Consider the following 22,156-nt stretch of genomic DNA (forward strand, 5'->3'; position numbering starts at 1 on the left):
TTAAAATAAGTATAATTTAATCTAAATATAATTTAAATATTGGCTACCTTCGACAGAAAAAGGAGCTAAGTCTATGAAAGCAATGTAGCAGTTTAGCTAGTTTTGATTTCCAAGGCATAACAAGGCAGTTTATCATGATTCAGCCGAAGTAATGAAATAACGAACTGTTTATTGTGAATGTGTTTCTTCCTATTGAGCAGTGAAAGTAAATAAAACGTTACATGTCATTTGCTTTAAGTATTTACTTACTGCAGGGTTTTTTGTTAGTGCTGCAGAGCCACAGCTAACTGTTAGCCCCTCTCTTCAGCGGCTCTAACGGAGCCCGAGCCATTCAGCAGCGCAGCTGTTGCTCCGCCTACACTTTGGACTGAACCATTGTTCTAATAATGGTGGGGGGGGGGACCTAAAAATTAATTCTTTTTTTTTCTTAGATGAATGGCAGATTTACTTCTTTCTTTGTTTCTATTGCTTTTTTTATATTGATATTGTTTAAATACAATGGTTTCTTTCATGATTTCTTTGGGGCGGACAATTCTGGACTTTTCCAAGATTGGGGGGAGGGGGGGTCCGGACTCCCACCCGAGCCCCCCGGGATTTTCACCTATGGTTGGAGGATGATAGCATCTCATCAGTGCGCATGGCTATATCATAAATATGCTGCATCACTGCCACCATGCCTCTCTCTCATCTATATAGGAGTTCAGATCCACTGCCACCAACCAATAAAAACTCATTTGAGAAGTTTTGTATTTATTTTTATTGCTCCCTCAAATCCCTCCATGAGCCTCTATCAGACAGTGTGGGGGTTCCACACGCTGTAAAAATAATTCACATTCTGATTTTTAATATTACAAAGAGAACTTTAATACAAAGCACTTTTCAAGTTTTCCCATTATATTTTAAAGAAAAATTAATTCTAAAGAGATAAATATTTATAATAAACAGCTAAACTTTCCAGACAGATGCAATGTTCCCAAATGTAAATGTCCCAGCAGATTCACTGCATGGTCTGACTGTCCAACGCTCCAGATAAACTGCAAAAAGCTGCTAGAGCTCGATCTAAGACTCCACAGTTATTGATAGGACAATTACACAGAGCACCGCCAAATATGGCTGTGGCGCTGTTTTGCTAAAATAAAGCATTTTTTCTGCAAAACAAAGAAAAAACATAACAGCAACAGATTTTGTTTTGAAAAATTGCATCAGACCAAACCACAGAACAGAACAGAACCCCTTCTGTGTTTCGTTCAGAACAAAGTGGAGATTTCCAGCCAAGTTTTTTTTTTTTTTTTTTTTTTTTTTTTTTTTTTTTATCGAAACACCTCAGGATGAATGACTTGCAGCCATAGTTAACCACAAACTCCACTGGATACCAAGGAAGATGAGAACCAGGGTGATAGTTGTAGTTGGACATTTCAGCAGCAGCAAGCTGCACAAAGTTGTGCCAGTTTCTTTATCACCCGAGTCAGCAAAATGTGAAGTTCTTTCCACCTGGAGTCAGCCAGATGTGAAAAAACTTCAGACCATATGTTGGGGTCAGAGCTGCTGGCTGCACTGGAGCACACCAACAACTCATGCAAGAAGAAAAAAAAACAAAAACGAGTTTCTGCTCCGAAACTAGAGCTAATCTCACCTTCTTGTGTTTTATCATCTACTGCCTCTCAGTCTGACTGAAGAGTTGTTGAAGGTTTAAGAGATTTTAATTAGGCTGAGAGACGAATGAATCCTGAAGAAAAGCATTTTAATACCTCTGAATAAATGATGTCCTCTAGCGTCTAATACCACGGCGTAAAGCAACGAGAACATAATCTAATTACTGGACGTCTTCAGCTCTTCAGGCGTCAAAGTGTTTATTTGATTCTTATTGTTTAATTAGGAAATATTTATTCCCTTAAACCTGTCAGCGATTAGACAGGTGAAGTAGACTGGGCAAAGCCTTTGCTATGAAAGAAGCTCTTATTTCCCAGAGAGCATTGTTGAATTTAAGGGTAAAAAGAGCTTTATATTGAGGAGGAAAAACTCAGACATTTTCTTCATTCTCAGTGAAGAATAGAAGTGCAAATGAAAACTAAGTGAAAAAGCTTTTCTTTTGCCTGTTTGATGAGTACAGAGCCAGATTTAGAATTTGGCAGAAGGCTACCAAGTGCATAAGAAGGACATTTCAGATCTGGGACAATGCAAACTTTTACACGGGACTCGCTAATAACGATGTGTTTCTTCCTCTATGTTTTCCTCCAAATAAAAAAAAATCTATTTCTAGATCCTGACTCCCTTCCTTCTCTACGACAGAGAGCCTTGCCTAATGAGATGAACATAATGGAAAAACAAACTTCTCGTCTTATTTAGGCAAACAAGATCACAGATTACTGGTCGAGTTAGATATTATTTATTAGCAAACAGTTCTAGATTTTGAAAGATAAAATTGATCAACTCTGAAGGATAGTAGACATGTATTAGCAAGATAAATGCAGATTGTCCTTGAATTTCTTAATGCTCAAGGTCTCCCAGTGTTTAAAGAGAATCTTGCTTTAAGGATGGATAACGGATAAGATGAATCGAATTCTGCCTGATTGGAAACCGTTTGTATTTGGTAACTTCCTAACTTTGTCTTGGTTCTGGTCGCGTACCTGACCCGTTTTCTGTTCTGTGAGGTTCCAAATTCAATAAAAACATATTTAGAGACTGATTTTTTAATGTGCTCTGTAGATCAGGAATGTGAAGCTGAAGACTGCTAGCCACATGCAGCTCGAAACAATACTGTCTGGCTGTAGTTCTAGTATTGATGATGGCCCACCAGTAGGTTATATAGTAATCACACCAACTGCACTACACAATCCATAATGCAACAGCGACTCGTGCTGAAGACAAGGCCGCAGAAGTCAGCTGGAACCAGGAAGCCCATGGCACTTTCCACCTTACCAAGTAATTATTAATATTTATGCAAGTCTGAACAATGGAGCAATTGGAGCTGCTCTCTTTCTGTCCATCTCCATAACAACCATTAGATGGAAACAATTTAGGCTATTTGGTAACAAGCATTTCTACTGGGTGTCACACAAGCCAAAGGATGAGAATGTAGACTGGCACATCATGCTACGGATGTTTTCTCTCACATGGATGTTCAAGAAGTCTCCCCAACTTCTAGAAAATATTTTGGATTGTGGTCAAAAAGTTTTCTAACTGCAGGAGGGTACGTTTGTCTTTTGGACTGCTTTCCACCCAGCCTTAAGATTCTTTTCCTCACAACAAAGCAGCAGAGATTCATCCACGCCGACGCCGGGAAACTCACATTGTTGATCTTGAGCTTGCTCTTGTCTTGTTTCTGCAGGTGTCCCGACAGCTGGTAGAGCACGGCTCGGCTGCGGCGACGGTTGGCGTTGAAGCCTGGAGGGCGAGTTACCTGATGCACCTGCAGACCCGTCTCCTCATCTGGGGATGAGACGGAGACATGCTGTTTTTCAATCCAAAGGGAGAATTTCAATCAGTATCTGTCTGATCCTGTGCATGTTGATTTTTTTTTAACAGACTGTTTCTGACCTGGAATCGACGCATTGACAGTGATATTTTAGTGACTGACAGATAATGCGGCTCGACTCAATGACTGTCAACCGTAACAATGATGCAGTGTCGGTGAAACCACCTGTTGTGTTGTTCGCGTACTTCTTTTGTGGTAATAGCTTACCTGATATTGACCTGTGTTCTGCCTCTTTATTGACTGGAGCTGTTGTCAGTGTGCAATTCAAACAGGCTCCATATCTGTGTCCACAGAATGGAATCAATACTAATGACAAACAGCCCACAAAACCTCATTCATGTCATCTTTTCTTTCACATGAACAAAGGTCTCCATGCAGGAAAAAGAAACAAAAGCACACAAATGGATTAAACCAGGGGGGCTTAGTTTCATAATGGGTAGATTAAGTCATCACCCGGGCAGAAGATGTCTTCTTGTTTATTTCATTTCCTATTTGAGATGTTCCCCTGCCCATAATATGCTGTCTTTCTTGGAAAGTACCCACCCATGTAACCAAATCAATTCATTCTCTACAAGTAAATGAAATTTGTTCACGACGTCCAGGAGAGATCGTAAGCATTTTAGACGGTGCAGAAAGACAGCATGGGTGGCTGAAGCTGTATGGTAGAGTGGACGGTATTTTTTTTACAGACAGTCCTATTTAAATCAAGGCCTGTCACAATTTTTTTAAATTAAAAATAAGATATAAAATCAACTTCAAATGATACCATAACGTATACATTTTGTATTCACAACACATACATAAAAACCAACTAAATAAAATTGTGAAAAACCTCAACACAAACAAACAACCTAAAATGTATAGGAATTTTAGCAACTTGAATATATAACATAACAAAATTAGTACAAATAGTTCAGGGCAATACAATAAAGTGTAAATGTTTTCAAAAAAGAAGTCAGCTTTAAGGTATTAGTTTTTATTTGACCTAATATAGGGATTTATAAAACAATAATAAAAAAAAGACCCTGAATAAAATTATGAATTATTTTAAAGTTTAAAGGAGCAACATTTGTCTATATGATGTCTGGCTAATAAGAAATTACTTACAATAGTCAATGTTATGGTCAGTGATGAAAAGACCTAATTTAACCTCTTAAGGTTACATCTTTTAATTCTATTCCATTACTGCAAATAAACTGCTTTACATGCAGCATTTGAATGTAGGCTCTTTTATGTTCTCATCTTGTTGTGTAATGCTTGTCAAAGTGAAACAACTCAAGTAAAATAAGCTGAACTCGCTCCCTTACAGAGAGAGAACGTTTATATTTGATGAGTTCTCATTTTTACATAAATTGACACGAAGAAGACCAAATTATCGCAGAGGACCAACATTCACAGACTGTCTAAAAAATACTGTGATGTAGATTTGAATATCTGTTTCTGCATATCTAAATCATATATCTGGTGATGTCATTATTGTTGCACTTAATGTTGATATGTGTGTGACAGGCGTGTCTATCGGAGATTTATAGAAATACGGAACAAATCGCGTCCCGTATCGGTTCAATACGGGACACAGCAATTAACAACCAAATACAAAAACAAACAAACAAACAAACAAACAAACAAAAAAACAGAGCAATATTTTATCATTTGATATATTAAGTGACCCAAAGAGCCAGTTGTGTCTCCAAAGATTCATTGTTAAAGTAAAACACAATTCCGTATGGCAACCCGACTAAGGAGATGAATTTTAGACACATATTTTGAGTGGAAGGTCGAGAGCAAAGGCAAACAGAAGCATCTGACAAGCACTGTAAAAAAAAATCTTTGTTTTGGTAAATGAATTGGAATTTTCTCGAAGTAAGTAATTAAAGGGGGAAACAATTTCAGTTCTGATGACAAAAGCAATGTTACAATAGATTTCCCACTTGTTCCCTTTTCATTATTTTTTTTAATTAACAATTCAATATATATTTTTTTGCCAGCTTCCATTAACAAACCCTGTCAAATTCCAAACAGTGGAATATTTCATGTTCCTTTTGTTGTTCTCCTTTGGGTTTTGTCCTGGGAGCAGCTGTAATTTTATACATGCAGCTTGCAGTGTGGTTGTTTTTCACAGTGTGGGTCCTGAGAAATGTTCCTTCCTGTCTGTCCTTAGCTCCAAATTATTTTCTTTTCCATGAGGGTCAAGAAAGCATCTTCATATGACATTCGAACGTTGTTAAAAAATCACACATTTTATCTTCATTTATTTCAGAAAGGGAAACTCATATAGATTCATCACAGATAGATGGAAATATTTCAAGCTTTTGTTTCTTGTAATTTTGCTGATTAAGGCATGAAAATAATAAAAGTGTTAGAAAATTAGAACACTAAATAAGATAAATAAAAAAGCATTACATAAAACATAAATGTCAGGCTTCTGAAAATTGTGGTAATTTCTGTATACTCTGTACTCGGTTGTGGCTCCTTTTGCATAAATGAATAAATTGGTGCAGGTGTTGTGAGGTCAGGGTTACAGTAGTTTTGTGTTTTTCATAATAGTTTGGTTTTATCTTCTTCAACTTTTAGTTAGTCTAATTAAGTTAGTTTTAATCAGTTTTTAGAGTGTGTTCGCTAGCTTTAGCTACCGTAGTTATTATTAGTTAAATATTGCTTAGTTTTAGTTGAGTTTCTATTAGTTCTGTTAGTATAGAGGTAGTAGCAGAATGCATAAAGGTCAGAGAATTATTGTGATTACGTATACATCGACTGGATAATTAATACTTAACAGAAGACAAGACTTTCTGTTCTTTCTCATCAAAATAAAAATATCTAGGACTTTTCACAAAGGTTATTGAACATACTAATGTTTCTGTAACATAAAGTGTTCTGACATCTTAAAGTCCAGCATTTCATTTTCTCTACTGAAGCCTGTGTGTGTCCTGAGTGTCATAAAGCAGAGGCAGTTCAAGAACAAACAATTAATTGTGTGTGTGAGCGTGTGTATGTGTGTGTGCGCACGCGTATGTGTGTGTGGCACCAGCTGGCCCAGCTTGATTGTCTCAGTCATCTCCTAAAAGCCAGAGCTCTGCTGGACGTTGTGTAGGTTGGGGTTAATTAGCTGGGGGCTGACATCCGTTGTTTATTAAAAAAATATGACAGAACACATGGAGGCTCAGAAACCTGCATTTAAATCCCACACTTAGTAAATGTCTCGGTTCAAAGTTGTCCAAGAAACTGAATACTGTTGCCACTAAAGAAGGCATTTTATGTTAGATCTGTTTCAACTAATTCATTTATGTTATGCATCTGTTTGTTTTTTAGATTAAAAGCTTCTCCAGAGAGCAACTGAACCCCACGTTTGATTTCCTCATCCGCCTATGCCATTGTTTTATGTAAGAGGTAAATGCATTTTGTACAGAGTTTCAGAGGTAACCATGGTAACTGTAATCAGACAGTGCCTGGACAATGTAAGGCTTATGGTTCAACGACTAAAAATATATTTTCCACCAACTTTTCAGCCACCTGCTTGTCTGATTATTGCATGTGGCCCCTTAACAGTGGATATAGAACGACACATGCACCAATGTGAATATACATACAGTAAAGCATTTTATTAAAAGAAAGGAAGATGATTACTTTTTACATGTTTTGCATGTTTAAAAGGACATTTATGTTATCGCAATTAACTAAAACTAATGAAGTGATAAAAACTGAAATTGAAAAAAACATTTTCATTAACTGAAATAAATGAAAACGTAGAAAACTATAGCTAATTTAGCGCATTCATAAAATTAACTAAAACATTATAAGTATAATATTCTCCATTTTTGAGTTTGTGAATCTATTTATTTGAACTGACGACACAGTTTACATCAAATGTCAGAAAACGTCCGTTTGACCTTTTTAAATCCTGCACCTAAAAATTAACCAAAGTATGAAAAGACTAAAAGTACTACCAATAAAAAACTAAACTGAAACTAAACAATATTTATCTTACAATGAATAAAAACAAGCGGACCCACTCTTACAAATGAACTAAAACGAATTAAATTAGACAAACAGAGTCACAGCGGAATAAAACTAAACACCCAACGTGACCTTTTTCATTTGACTTGTAAAACTGATTCTGTCACTGTCACCAAATCATAACTTAATCATGTTAATCCACTTATTTTCTATACTCAGTGGTTTTAAGGTATTCATTACATTAGGTCTGTTCCCCACTGTCCTATAGAAGCAGGTTGAAATGTCAGCCAGAATGCTAACCCTTCATCAGCCTGAGCGCCTTCTGGAGAAGGCTTGTTAGCCCGTAGCTCCGCTAAGCCTCCCGATCCCCCGGGTGTTTCATCCACTCTTCAGGCATGCCATTATTCTAGCTAGTTTTTCTTAGTGAGGACAATGCAGTCTGGTGCAGTCTTATTATCTATTCTCCAAACAGACTGTGTGACTGAACCTCCTTCTTCTTTTACAGCCTTTGCAGCTCGTCACAGCAACAAGAACAACAAAAAAGAACAAACTTTTGGGAAGTATTTCAGGCATATGTCAGCAGTTTCACACTCTTGCTCACTGCTGCAAAGTGAGTGAAAACAGTGTTTTCCACTGACACAATAAAATTTAAAAACATCATTTTAAAAATGTGTGCTGAAGCCAGCAGCTCAAGCTAATATTTCTTCCTTAAAGGGGCAGTGTTATGTAAAGTTGACATTTTGAAGCTCTACATTATGTCGTAAGGTGTTTCCCTAATCAAACACACAACTGGAGTGTTGCTTTGATTCTGTCACACATGTTTGAGAAATCCTTTAATCTCCCGTGGCAACCGTTCGGCTGGTTGGACCTAGCTCCGCCTTCAAGGTGCAGCTCCGCCTCAGAGCAGCAGTTTCCAAGATTCCAAGTTTCCGAGCTTCTGCCTCACAGAGCAACCCTCTCCCACGACGCTCCCACTCAGCCCCTGCAGACTAGCCAGCAGCAATTAGCAAACACCTGGTAGAACATTAGCTGAGTTCATTATAGGAGATATTTCTCAGTGAAATGCTGGTAAAACCTCTGTTAAAGGTTTAATAGAGGAGTCATGTTGTGATGACTCCCTGAAGGCGGAGTTTCAGAAAGAGCAGGAGTTTAAAGAGACAGAGGTCCAGTTCCAGTGCGTTAAACCCAGAAGTAAAATTTCTCCTACAATTTCTCCTCAGTCATAGTTGTTACAGGCAACATTTTTATAACAACTGAAGTTAACGCAGTGACTTGATTATGCTATAAAATGGCACCATGTGGCTGGAAAACACATAATGCTGCTCCTTAAATGACTCATGATGAAGCATGTGACTCTGAACACTGAGGTTTGGAATTGTGCAGGTCTCCAATTCGCTCTTAAAAAGTCTAAGCACTTTCCTTTTGTGACATTTATTTAGTTCCCAAGTTCCCAAGGGTTTAGATTTGAAAATTGCCCAGTGATTAAAGGCGGGTGGTCAAATACAAGGAGTTCATGGACTGTGTTCTGTCAGAGCATACAGTATGTCACAATGTGTGTGTGTGTGTGTGTGTGGGTGTGTGTGTGTGTGTGTGTGTGTGCGTGAACATGCTGAAGGTAAATGTTTGTTAGTTAGTCTATAAACGGAACTCATTTAAATAACTGATAATAGTAGTTTCCTTCCTTGAGCTTTCTATCACATCTCCATGACAACCACACTGTATTTTATTTAGATATTACTTGACAACACAAAGAAGTGCAAATTCATGAAGTGGAAAAAGAAGAAGAAGTTATTTTTGTAAACCTGTAAAGCGTGGCATGTGCTTGAATTAGGCCCCCTCTACTCTGATACCCATAAACAGAAGTGGGTTGTGTAACTAGTTGCATTCACTCAGTTACATTTCCTTGAGTAACTTTTCTGAAAAAGTTTACTTTCAGGGGTATTTTTGCTATGCTTGTCTTTTTCCACTTTTACTTCAGTAATTTTATTATGAAATGTTGCTACTTTTACTTGAGTGAAATTTCTGGTTTCTCTACCCACTGAATGAAAAACAAAGCAGTTTTTGTTTAAGTCTCAAAAGTTTTTGTTGAGACTTAAACAACAAAAACTTTTGTTGTTTAAGGCAAAACATTCTTTTGCCTGATTCTTTTTTTTTTTTTTTTGCTGCTTATATAAATTATTGTCATTATTTGCTTCTTAAAATATCAAAATTTCCACTTAACTTTATATTTTTGGTTATATTATGATGAGTAGACTTTTTATCAAATACTTTTACTTGAGTATATGTTGAAGAATTGCTACTCTTACATCTTAAGCTCAGTAAATCCAGCTGTTTCTGTTTCTGGCCTCAGAGGTTTTGTTGGAGAACATTAGCTTAATATTTCTGTCTGTGGCTGAAATATATGTGGAAAAGTATAAATATTTACCAATATTTCTCTGAAGCATTGTACTCCTCATTGATTTATTGTGAGAGCAGTTTCTCCTTTATTGTATTTTTTATGTTTAGCAGACTTTATTTAAGCAGAGCCGTGTTTGTTCCCCCCTCTGTCCACGTCTGTTTCTCCTCTCCCTTTTTGTTTCCTGCTCATGCTTCGCTCTCCTTACCTGCTGAAATGAGATTCTGAGCTTAAGGCTCAGGAAGTGGGTCAAACAGATTGGGTTTTAATGAAATTATTTCTGCATCTGCAGAGCAACACATTGAACCAAATCCAGTGGTGGCTGCTCCATATGCAGATCAAAAAACATATGTGCATATTTCAAAAAAAAAAAAAAAAAGTACTATCAGTCTCAGTTTTCCTTACTAGTGTGTGCCTATATTAATAACTTACACGACTCTTATACAGCAGTGAATCTCCACCGATATCATTTCTCTCCAGAGGTGATAGTCTAAAGAGTCCCTGCAGCTAAATAGGCAAATTTGTGTGGTTGCTGGAGAAAAATAATAAATATTTAGCCAATCAGCATCACTGAATTTAGTGACTCTGTGGTGCTGGAAGTTTCACCTCTGCTACAGAAAATGTGTGAAAGGTTTGGGCTGCCACGGTGATAAAGTTGATGAAGTTGATGTAGACAGTAGAGGGGCAACTTCCTCCACATTCATAATTAACGACGACACAGAGGATTCTACAGATGGCAGGTTTGTTCCCTCTGCCAGTATGTTTTAATAGTCTTAGCTGCCATGTTGCTCTGCAGTTCTCTGCTGTGTGCCTTTTAATCAACCACTATAAAATTTGTTCTTTGCTGATAATTAGTTGTGAACTTTTCAGTGGCTTATAAACGACAGTGTAATAGGGTCCTTGTAGGTAGAAATAAAAAGAAAGAAGAGTAAATTTCCACTGAAATCCTCCTCAGTTACTGCAGCTCCTCCTGATGCTGTATCACAATGGAACGACTGTCTAATCCAGCAAACATCAAGATATCAAGCAAACATTATAACACCAGCAGGAATGTTCTTGTTTTTTCTAGAACATTTTTTCATGGAAATTTACTCCTCCTTTTTAGTTTGTAGTGTGATGAATTAGCTTTACATGTGGAATGTCCAAATCTGATCCCAATTATCAGGAGAGTCTGTGACATCCAAAACAACATTGGTGAGTAATGTAGGTGCAATGCTGCTCAAATGTAGCACTTTATTTTATTACATCTTAGAGCTAACTAGTTTTTAATGAAATATGTGGCATTAATTTTATGAATATAAAGTATTTTATACTGGGAGTTGGTGATGGTCGATGATTAATATCAGTGAAAAAAATATCCTTATCGAGATATTCATACCTAATATGCATATTTCTGCATGATGACAACACTGCCTACATTATGCAGCCATGTGCTAGAAAAACACTTATTAAAGTGAAAACTCTTGAAGTGTAGCTTAGAGGTTCAGGAAATACCGAACACATTTCTTGGGGTCTTACACTGTTTCCGTGGAGACCCTGCACGCTCTAACACAATCACACGGCTTTGCATAATTGGGCCCTCTACCCTGCTTCCACACAGGTACAAGAGAGAAACACACTAAATCATTCAAAACTACTGCAGGCAGCAAGAACTGATGAAGGTCAGTCAATGTTGTTCACGCCGAGAAAAATACAACAAAGCAAAAAAGAATTCATAAATAGACGAATGCAGCTAAATCTGGTTATAGACGAACTCCTGGCCTACAGATACAAGCAGCTGATGATATATGGGAACCAAACTTCTGAATGGCTTTCATCAAAATGTTAGCAAAAAAAACAAACAAAAAAAACACATGCAAACACAGCTTTAACATGACTAACCTACAGGAGTAACAAAAACTGGCCCTACAGATTAAACAAACAGTAAACAAAAACACTTGAGCTTAACTAAGCAGTTCATTTCTTTTTTTTTTTATTTTATAAATGTAACCTGTTTTTCAATTGGTATTGTAAAACACAAATTAAAAATAATGGAGATAGAACATAGAAATAGTCCTTAGAGGAGAAATTCAGGAAAATGTTATTTCTGATGCTCATCTTTCTGATTGGCTGCCATAAAGCTGCTCTGGGGGAGCAGCTTCAGGAAATTGAAGCTGCTCCCCCAGCTAGCACAGCTAGCATAGCTGACAAGCGGGAAATGGAAAAGTTTGTGACACAAAACTTTTCAGCGGCCCTGATGTGGACGACACTGCTACAAAAAAAAACAAAAACCCTAAACTGTAGAGATTAAATAAAATTTGATGGGATTAATGTCAAAATATTACATATTTTCTTATCAAAAGAGGGGTTGGTGGTGGAAAATGTCATCTGGTAAAACATTCAAAATCAGATTAATAAAGTTGTAATATGTTACCCGATAAAATTTTCCACCACAGAACTTGTTGCTGAGTAAAACCAGAAGCTATGAGGTGTTTAGCGTTTCTGCTAAACGAATGTAATAGTTACTGGATATAGAAAATAAAAGTGGCATGGCGTAGAACCATTGATTCAGACATCTTCGCTCTCAGATGTTCCTGAAGGAAAAGTGAAACCCTTCGCAGCCTCACCCACATGAGGATGCAGAGCAGACAGAGTCATTAAGTTCGGAGCAGATAAACTTCACCGTATAAGAAGCTGCTCATAAAACGCCTCATTTGCAGAATTCACAGCAACAACAACAACAACAAATTCAAGTACGGGACTTTCAAGCCGAGGACGGGTTCCTCTCTGCTCCTAATTAACTCACATAATTCTCCACAGTAATTTAAAACATGGCTCCCCTCCTCAGTCAGCGTCAGGATTATCGCATTTCAGGACGAGGAAGCTGTGCGTAATCCTCGTCTGAATGTTTACAGTGCAGCATGCGCATTTCATTTAGGGAAGCCATTTGCATTCATCAAACGTTCAAATTGACAGAGTCGCCTGTTCAGTCAGGGTGAGACGTACAGTGGGGAGAAGACTGATTAAAACTATTAATGGATGGTTAATTGTTGTTTGCTTACTTTCATAATAACCTGAGAGCTGAAGGGCAAAGTGTTTCATGCTGCAGATTCCCTCCATGTGGATAGAAAATTATTATCGCACATCTGAGCTTACAGAGGTGGATTTACATTCTTCAGAATACAAACGTAGCCGCCTTTCATCCTGGTTTCCTTCGTTTGTCCTTCCTGCGAGCTGGGCGGCTCTGTTTGGAACGTTTTATTCCTCTCTATAAATATTTTCATGATATATGCAGCCATGTTTATGGAAAGCTCATCCAGGAGGAAGTGATGGTTACGTTCTGTTGTGAAAGGATGATCACCACAGGTGTTGAACACTTAGAACATAAGAAAAAAAACAAAAAACTTTATGAACTTCAAAGAATAAAACGCAATGAAAATGACTACAGATGCACTTGCTGCACGGCGTTCAACGGCAACTGTAAAACTTTGATTTCCTGTAAGAGTGAGTCATAAAAACCACATTAATTACAACGACGGTTAGAATTACTCTGCTAATTAAGGGACTGCAGAACAAGATCCTAAACCGTCTCCCTGAACTGCTCATGTTCGTCTTTGCACATTTTCTCACATTAAACACACAAACTGTATTGTGTTTTATTGGGATAACATTATGTTATTATTATTATGAAGAGGAAAGAACATGATCCACGTATCTGTAGATCCTGAGGTTTTTCTACGTTATTCTCTGATCGTCCCTGATTGGCTGGCACACGTTTTACTCTGGAATTGCTTCTTCAAAACCTTCCACAATAACCACTCAATGCCTAATCAAAGCCTAAGGTGTGTCTTAAAATTCAAGGCATTTATTTTGTCATTTATTGTAACAGATAATCTTTAACACTAGCTGCCTTTCCGTAAAATTGAGCAAATTGAAATTGAGAGAATAAATTAGCTTAATGAAAACATAAACATATCTTTGCGTTCGGACAAAGTGTTGAGCTATTTTTTTATTTTTTATTTTTGCCATATCAAAATAGATGTAATGGACACACTTTTATCGCATCACACGAGTCACATGACCAACAGCCGGATGTTACAACTGGGAAAAACCATGAAGAAGAAGAAAACAGGAAGTGGAAGGAGGATGATGGTTTGTTTTTGTTTCCACCAAAAACGCCCGAGTAGGCGGGGCTTGTTGCTCCAACCCCTGAATGAGATGCCAACGTCTCCTCTGATTGGCTGATAGGTGATGATGAGCGCTGGGACTATGACTAAACCATGGACTAAACTATGAACGTGTAGTGTGTAAGTGTTGACATCCTCCGCTGCCATCAGTTTTAATGACTTATCAATGGATACCAGCTGATGCAGTTTGCATTGCAGCATCATTTGGAGCCAGTGATCATTTTTGTACATTTCTGACAACAATTCCATGTTTGAGCCGCAAACATTAAAATCAAAAACTATTGCCTCTGGCCTTATTATAAACGGCTGGTGATTAGATTGCTAAGTGTGTTGTTAAAATGAAAACCAACAGAACATTAAAATGTATTCAGATCCGTAAAATTTTATTTTTTATATAAATATGAAATTTCTAATTTATTTACCAAAATAAAGATAAAATATTTTGGGAAAAAAATTTGAATTTTTTTTAAAATTTTATTTTAAATTGTAACATTTTCAAATATAAAAATAAATGTACTTCTTTTTTTTTCCAAAGTGAAGCAAAAATGTTTTATTTTGGAAACCTTCCAAAATAACTCCTGGCATTCTTCCATGTGGTCGCTCTGATTCCATGAGATAAAGATTGTTTGTAAGACCTGCCTCTCAGATGACGAGTCAAAGTTAAACCCTGAGTCTCTAGAGTGCAAGTCAGAGCCAGTCTGAGGTTATTTATGGACACGTGATGCTTTTCACTCACCGGTTTCAGGCCCCTGCTCTGGATCCTGCTCCATCTTCTTGTCGGTTATGTCTTTGTGGGACACGAGGAACAGAACCACCTCTCCTTTCTCGTTCTTGATGGGCACGATGTCCAGCAGGCACCAGAACTTTGTACCTGGAAGGAGAACTCACAGTGAGCGCATGTTCGTAGGGAATGCACAGCAATGCTGGCGGGCTAATTAACGTCGCGCTGATCTCACCAAACTCTCCAGAATTCATCTTCTCTGTCTCTCATTAATCTACCGGTGAAATCTCCTGTCAAAATGATTGCCTTGAGACACTGCTGAATGTTATTATATGCCACTCATAATAATTTTTCAATTAGCGTCCCAAACGCCACATGACATCTCAGAATGAATAAAATAAATTTCATTGAATCAGAGACAACAGTTTCTCTTTTCTTCACCGTTATTCACATTCAACACTGCTTTGGAACATCACAAGAGTCTTTTAGCTTGCAGCTATTGTTTTTCTGGACCACTTCCCGCCCGCCCGTCCAAATTAAATTGAAATACATTTTTGAATTTCTCTTAACCGATAATCAGCTGATTTGAGATCCGCTCATTTCGCTTTAGAAATGTTCGGATTCCACGTGAAAAAGGAATTAAATCAGGATTTAACTAGAATGTTTAGTCTGAAAAATAAATACCACCTAAGTTGTTTTTGGTTTCTAGACAAAATATGCAGTTTTTGCTTATATTGTTCAAAATACGCAGAACATCCTGTACAAGTACGCATGTGACGTTTCCACGTCACTTAACTGAACATCAGTCAAAAATCATTCATGGCAAAAAAATAAATAAATAAATCGAGTATCGAGATTTATGGTAACTTTTTACAAGCCGATATATTAAGGGACACATTTTCACCAGGAGAAAAGCTCTGCTTCCTTTTCATAGCTTCACCTGCAGCCCACCCGCTCCCCAAGGTGCATTGTGGGTAATGAGAAACCCAAAAACTGAAAACTAGGGAACATTTTGTCAGGTTAAAGGCATATGAGGGGGGAGGGAGGCAAACAGCTTTTGTCTTCCAGGATGGGGCTCTAGGCTCCCGCTACCTGGGCAGCGGCTCCAAGGATAATTTAAATCTTATCCTGGCAGGTGTTTATGCAGGTCTTAGCCTGGTAGATAAGGACATTTGTATTCACAAAGAAGACAAAGCTGTCAGAAAGGTGCCAGAATACAAAATTACAAGAGAAGAAGAGAGGCAAAACGTAGGGTTTTCAGCTTATTCAGCTAAATTTGATCCAGTATGAGTGGAGACATTCAATCTGAACCGACCAGAAGAGTGGGAGCTTATCTCAGATGTGAACAAGTTTTTCTCTTTAAGCACACTTCATCCACATTAGAGAACAGTAGCTCTGTTATCTCTAGGTGATTTGTATCTTGTCTCGTATTTTTAGTTGCAGAAACAAAGAAAACTCTTTAAATTATTTATATTTTGTCACATTAAACCCACAGAGTTGTATTTTATTGGGATTTTGTTCCATAGACCAATGCGAAGTAAGAAATGGTAAAGTTAATGAAAACGCTGCATGGTTTTCACAATTTCTTTATGAATGAGAATCAGAAAAGGGTGGCTGTACATAATCAAACTCAATGAAAGTAAATGAAAAACAAATAAATGTCTTTTATAACCGTATATGTTCTGTGAACGCTTCAGAGGTTTGCAACAATGAAGAGCGAGGAACACAGCTGAAGTATAAAGCAGAGTTAAGATTATAAAACATCATATCAATTATATCATTATGTCAGTTAGCGAGAATTGATAAACAGATGAATTAAGCCAAATGCAGGGTAATTGTAAAAAAAAAAAAAACTATTAGAGGTGCCAAAAGACATGGAGAACAGATTGAGCAGTGTCAATGTGACCTTTTAAAGGTCCAGAAATAAAGCCAATTCAGAACGTATGGCAAGACCTTTTAAAGAAGTATGATTTTTATGAATCTATCCAAGGCTCACAAAGAATGTGCAAAACCTCTGTGTCTATATGTGCAAAGCCAGTAGCAATGAACCCCAAGATGGATGCAGCTGTAGCTGAAAGTGGCTCAAGAAAGTGTCAAATCTGAGAAGTCCTGAAACGCCCCCCCTCCCAAAAAAAAACAAAAAAACGCTGCATGCCACACATTTCAGACTTTTATTAAACATTTGAAATCCTTGGATCATTTCAATTTCACCTCACAATTAAGCTCCACTTTGTGTGCTCCTTCACTAAGATTCCCACATTCAGGTCATTTTGCAGCGTCGTTTTAAAGTGTGATGTCGTCTCGGAGCCCAATGGAGACCTTGGTGGTGCAAAAGAGATGGCAGTGAACATATTAATGTGGACTGATTTCCCCGGACATCACGTTCCCCGAGCGATTCCTTGTGGGTGAACAGGATGATTTTAATCACTACAGAGAGTCGAAGGTATGATGAGACCATCATCATCCTTCAGATGGATGAAAAGCTGCATTCCAGGACTGAAATCTCTGGTTTTCTTCTGAGAAGTGTAAAGATTGTGGTTCGGGGTTTTTCCAAGCGTTTTCTGTCCACTGCCGTATCACACAGCAGCAGCATTTCCGTTAAGCATAGAATTGCGTCAATTGAAATTACGCAAATAAATTTCCTTAAAGGAAACGCGACAACTTTGGAAAAAAAAACTCACATTTTTCTAGCAAAAAAAAAAAATTGTGCTGGGATGAGGAGGTTTTTGATTTATTTCACAAAACTAAACTGGAAAAACTTTTTTTTTTTTACATCACACAAGTCATGTATGTTATTGTATGTTACCACTGGTGAAAACAGAGCTCTCACAGCATCACAGTTCAGAAAACGCTGTGTGTCATTCCGACATGTTGAATCCATAACTCGCCGACTACAATTTCCCAAAATGCCGCACACCTGCTCACAAGTAGGCGGGGCTTGTCGCGCCAACCCCTGAATAAGATGCCGACGTCTCCTCTGATTGGCTCAATTAGCATGTCATGTATCTGTTTACATGACATTTACATGACTTATTGCACTAATAAGCTTACTCAAGTGTGATTTTAATTTCATTTCTTATTTAATGAAAACGCCGCAATTGCAAAATTGTCTTTCCAACATTAAGGGGAACATTGACAAAATTTTACGACTTCCGCTGGGGAACATGGCAACCACATTAATTGAGAAGAAAACCTGCAGGGAGATAAAAAAAAATCTCCTCGGCTTGTGTTGGCACTGGCAGTTAGCCAGGAGGCTGCTAGGAGCAATGAGAAAACTCCTGCTGGTTTATCTGACCTGTAGGAGGAAAACAGTTGAATTTGGCTTAAGGCCTTTCACAGATCAAAGGTCAGGCATCAAAGCGACAAATCATCATTCGTCAAAAGCAACACAGTTGCCAGTCATCGAGTGGAGAAACAGACGTTTTCTACAGAATTGAAACGATTTCATGAGGGTGTGTGTGTGTGTGTGGCCCTCAGAGCTATTTAACTACATTCACACTCGTTTTTCATTTTCTGTTTCCTCCAAATCACAATCTGCTCTCTGGTTTCTGGTGTCATTATTTATATACTGTACATCTTAATTATGTCTGAGTTGCAATATCACATTAGTTTTACATCTACCAATTAGTTTCCTTAAATGTTAGAAGTTATGATTTTAAAACATAAAAAGAAAAAATATATATCTCACTTGATAATGATTAGGGTTGCTCTCCTGGAATTCCCTTTTGTAGATTTTATTTTCAATAAATTTACACTTCTGAAAGGGGAAATGAACAGTTTGAACATGATTTGGATTCTGCACATGAACACATCTCTCACTAATAACTCGGGGCTAGTTGCAAAGAGCAGATTTCTCAGAAGGAGCGAGTGGAGGAGAATCCCTAAAAATAGAGTCCTTGGTAAAGGAACAGCTTCAAACTCCTTCTTCTGTGGAGATGTTTTCATTTTGGCCAAGAAACAAATTACAATAATCATGTACAAACAGGAAAACAAAATGAAATCGCTTTTCCTTCTGCTTTTTATCTACTGATACTCTTATTCCATTTAACTGCATACCCTCTGATTTACTCTGATTAGCACAGCTTTTGCCTTTTTGTTCTTGTTAACTAGGTTTTTTTGTAAACAGCTCAAGTTCAACGTGGTACAATCTTTGCAAAATCCTAAAAGTAGAAACACCAAATTCAAAATATTTGAGCTAAAGTTGCTAATAATCCAAGCGAAAACAGAATTCCCGTATTTCCTGCAGACTGCCTCGGACAGAAAACATTTTATTCAGTGAGCTGTTTAGATGTGGAGTATGCTGTTACATCACAGGGCTCAAAGCTGTCACTTCTCGTCTCCCCGTCCGTATCTTCACCAAATATAAAACTACTCTGGAAGTGGGAGAGCCCGTAGTAATTAGTCCTTGATTGGCTTTGTCATTAAAAGCAAATTCCCATCAGAAAATCGATAAAGTAGCTATGCTATATTGACTTTTTGTTGCTTTTAATAATTCATTTGAACTGTTTCTTTATCAGGAGTGGTGTGTCTTAAAACTGGAAGATTTTAAGACAGAGTTTCACATGTGAAACTCATGAAAAACATGTTTTCATGTGCATCACGTTTTCACATGTGCATCACATAAAACGTGTGTGACATGTTGTATGTGTGATAAACATGCGGAAACACGTGATACACATAGAAAACGTGCATCGAATTTTGTCTCACATGTTAAAATATGTGAGACAGTAAGATATGACACACATGTGGAACATGGATCGCATGTGATAGACATGTGTCCCATGTGACACTTAAAATATGTGTATCCCATTTGTCTTTGTTTTTATTCAGCTGAGTTTTTACCTTTTAACTTCCACGCTTTCTCAAAGTGGATTAACCAGAAGATTTTTTTCTTCTCTATTTCTTTCACAAGTCTCATTCCACTCAATCATTTTAGATTTCCCCCTGTTTTTCTTTGGATTGATGTTTTATTTTATTTTTTTTTAGGATAAATTAAATCATTTGTAGTTTCTTGAAGCCAACTCATCTCCTACCCTTCTCTCTGTCTGGCTGCACAACAGGCGACGTTAGTAAAAAGGCAGAAAAATCATGTCACATTTTTAGTATCATGACTTGCAGTGATGCAACGTTTGCTCTCACGTTCTGCTGCAACAACGAATCTGACAACGTTTACAACAACCTCAGCAGAGTCTGCATAACTGATTCGACCCTGCGGCTGATTCTCTGCAACACGCAGGCTTTGTCCAGTAAAAGTGGCTTCTTAGTGGAGACAACCAGCCAGCTAACCGTTCCAGTTTGCACATGGAAATGCATCTTCCTACACGGCTGCAACAGAATGAGAAACGGGATTGTTTTTGTCTTATGGACCAAACAGCAGCTCAGGGACAGCATGTCTCAGTGCTTTGCTGTAGTTTCCATTCCCTGGAACTTTTTTTTTTTTTTTTGCATTTTGTGATATTACAGCTACAAGGTCAATTTTCTTGGATTTAATGTGTCTTTCTTGGATGGAGCAAGTAAGGGTATCATATCGGCCGATATCAATAATTATTGTCAGTTTTTTGTTTTGAATATCGGAAATACTGCCAAAATACTGATGACATCTTCAAATCTTCAAATAGAAATTTTTGTCTGTTTTTATTTGCAAAACAGCTCAAGGTCAGTCAGATGTTCAATATTACTTAATGTTAAAAAGTACTTATAGGAGAAAATATTGAAAAAACCCCTGAAAATTTTAGTCTCAAAAGTAAAAATTTTTTTAACTTTTGCAACTCAGAAAATTTCTTATTTTTTCTGAACAATTTCTGAGATAAATCTCAAAATTTCTGTTTTTTGGTGGGAATTTACTTCTCCTTTTTATTTTAATTTGTATTTTTTTTTAATCTACAATGGCAATAATAAATCCTAATAAAATACAATAAAACTTCTTATATTGCGACAAAATGCGAGAAAGTTGAAGTGTTATGAATACTCAGGAAAAGCAAAGAACTGACGTGATCATAAACACGTCCAGGATAAACAGAAGGAGCTGAAGTGACTCTCAGTGTTTCTGCTGACGGATCCAGAACTCTGCAGGTTCTGGTCTCACCTTCCTTCTTGTAGAACACCAGCTCCGTTTTGAACTCCCTCCTGTCGTCCAGTGCTCCTTGGATCTGGGCCGTGGAGCGGTCGCTGGTTTCCGGGCCGTACAGGAAGTGACAGGCGCAGCTCTTCTGCATGAGCTCGGCGCGGGCGTAACCCGTGAGCTCGCAGAAGCCGTCGGAGCAGTAGACGATGGGGTACAGGGACTGGACCTGGGCGTTCCCCAGGACAAAGTTACTGTCTGCGGAGGACAGACAGGACAGCGGTCAGAACAGCCAGATTACACTCATAGAGAGTGTTGTGCAACACCATAAACATGGGATACCAATATGTCAAAGTTTTAATAAAATAAAGGTGATTAGGGGTTGGAGTTTAGTGGGAAGAAACTTTTCATTTCCTGTCTACAGTAACTAATACCCCATTTTTAAAAACCAAGCATGAGAACAAACACTTACATTTTAGAACCTGCTGACTACTTAATGTCAATACACTCCTAACAATCAACTTATAAATGGTTTATTTTTTGATAATTTATCAAATATATATCCTGTATATTACTCAATATTTCACAAATCTAGTTTTAAATAGTCTGCTATCAGAGTAGCGTAATCTGGTCCAGGTCTGACGTGTGCAAGTATTTTAGTTTTTAAACTAGAGCAGATCAAAGACACTCAAGGCAGAGCAAAATTGGGTGGAAGCGCCCTTTAGCTGTAGCTAACTGAGTTAGCTCATTTATGTGCAAACTGACAGGAAACTGAAGGTGTGTGAAGCTTCATAGTTTTTGTATCAGCCTCATATTTAGTAAATACAGGACAAGTATCGCTGATACCGATGCTTTTTATCGTTTAAGTTTGACATATGACCTTTCACCTCTGATGCTGGACAGTTACAGAGAACAGCAGGACAAAGTGATACAACAAACACAACAGTTTTCTACCCGCATCCATCAACTTTTCAGCAACTCAGAATAGGTTGTTTCAGGGTTTCTTTTCTTCCAATTTTTGTCAGCAGTGAACCTCAACATGCAACAATGTGCTGCAAATTATTATTATTATTATTATTTTTGGACTATTTCTAAAACTAGAGGTCCAATAAAAATGGTGGTAAACTAAAGATTCAGAACTGGGTCTGTGTGCTTCCACAGCTAAAGATTTGTTCAGAACCAATAGCCTGAAAGCCGACTGAGGTACATCAAAGACATTTTTTCTGGTTTCTACAAACACACACGCAAAAAAACAAAACAAGTATTTGCTTGTCAAATATTTTTATCCCCTGCAGGTTGAATCTCACAGCAATCAGAGAACTAAAACACGGAGACACAAAGAAATCCTTAAAGCGAGCTCTGGGCCCATTTTTTACTCCAACGT

The 22,156-nt window shown here is 37.7% G+C and overlaps 1 protein-coding gene across 2 annotated transcripts in view; it reads right to left on the reverse strand.

The window, feature by feature from the left end:
• Window positions 1-21,039, reverse strand: part of kcnh3 (potassium voltage-gated channel, subfamily H (eag-related), member 3) — a 67,807-nt gene extending 46,768 nt beyond the window's left edge. The window contains exons 1-3 of one of the 2 annotated variants that reach the window (XM_016664562.1): window positions 20,797-21,039; window positions 14,727-14,861; window positions 3,290-3,429 (exon numbers count right to left, since the gene is read on the reverse strand). In XM_016664562.1, the coding sequence (XP_016520048.1) occupies window positions 3,290-3,429; window positions 14,727-14,861; window positions 20,797-20,926 (405 nt within the window). In that variant the 5' untranslated portion in view covers window positions 20,927-21,039. The remainder of the gene's footprint in view (window positions 1-3,289; window positions 3,430-14,726; window positions 14,862-20,796) is intronic. The other variant, XM_016664563.1, reaches the window with a different exon arrangement.
• Window positions 21,040-22,156: the final 1,117 nt, after the last annotated feature.

Source organism: Poecilia formosa, unplaced genomic scaffold (assembly GCF_000485575.1).
Source record: "Poecilia formosa unplaced genomic scaffold, Poecilia_formosa-5.1.2 Scaffold496, whole genome shotgun sequence".
Lineage (NCBI taxonomy): Eukaryota > Metazoa > Chordata > Actinopteri > Cyprinodontiformes > Poeciliidae > Poecilia > Poecilia formosa.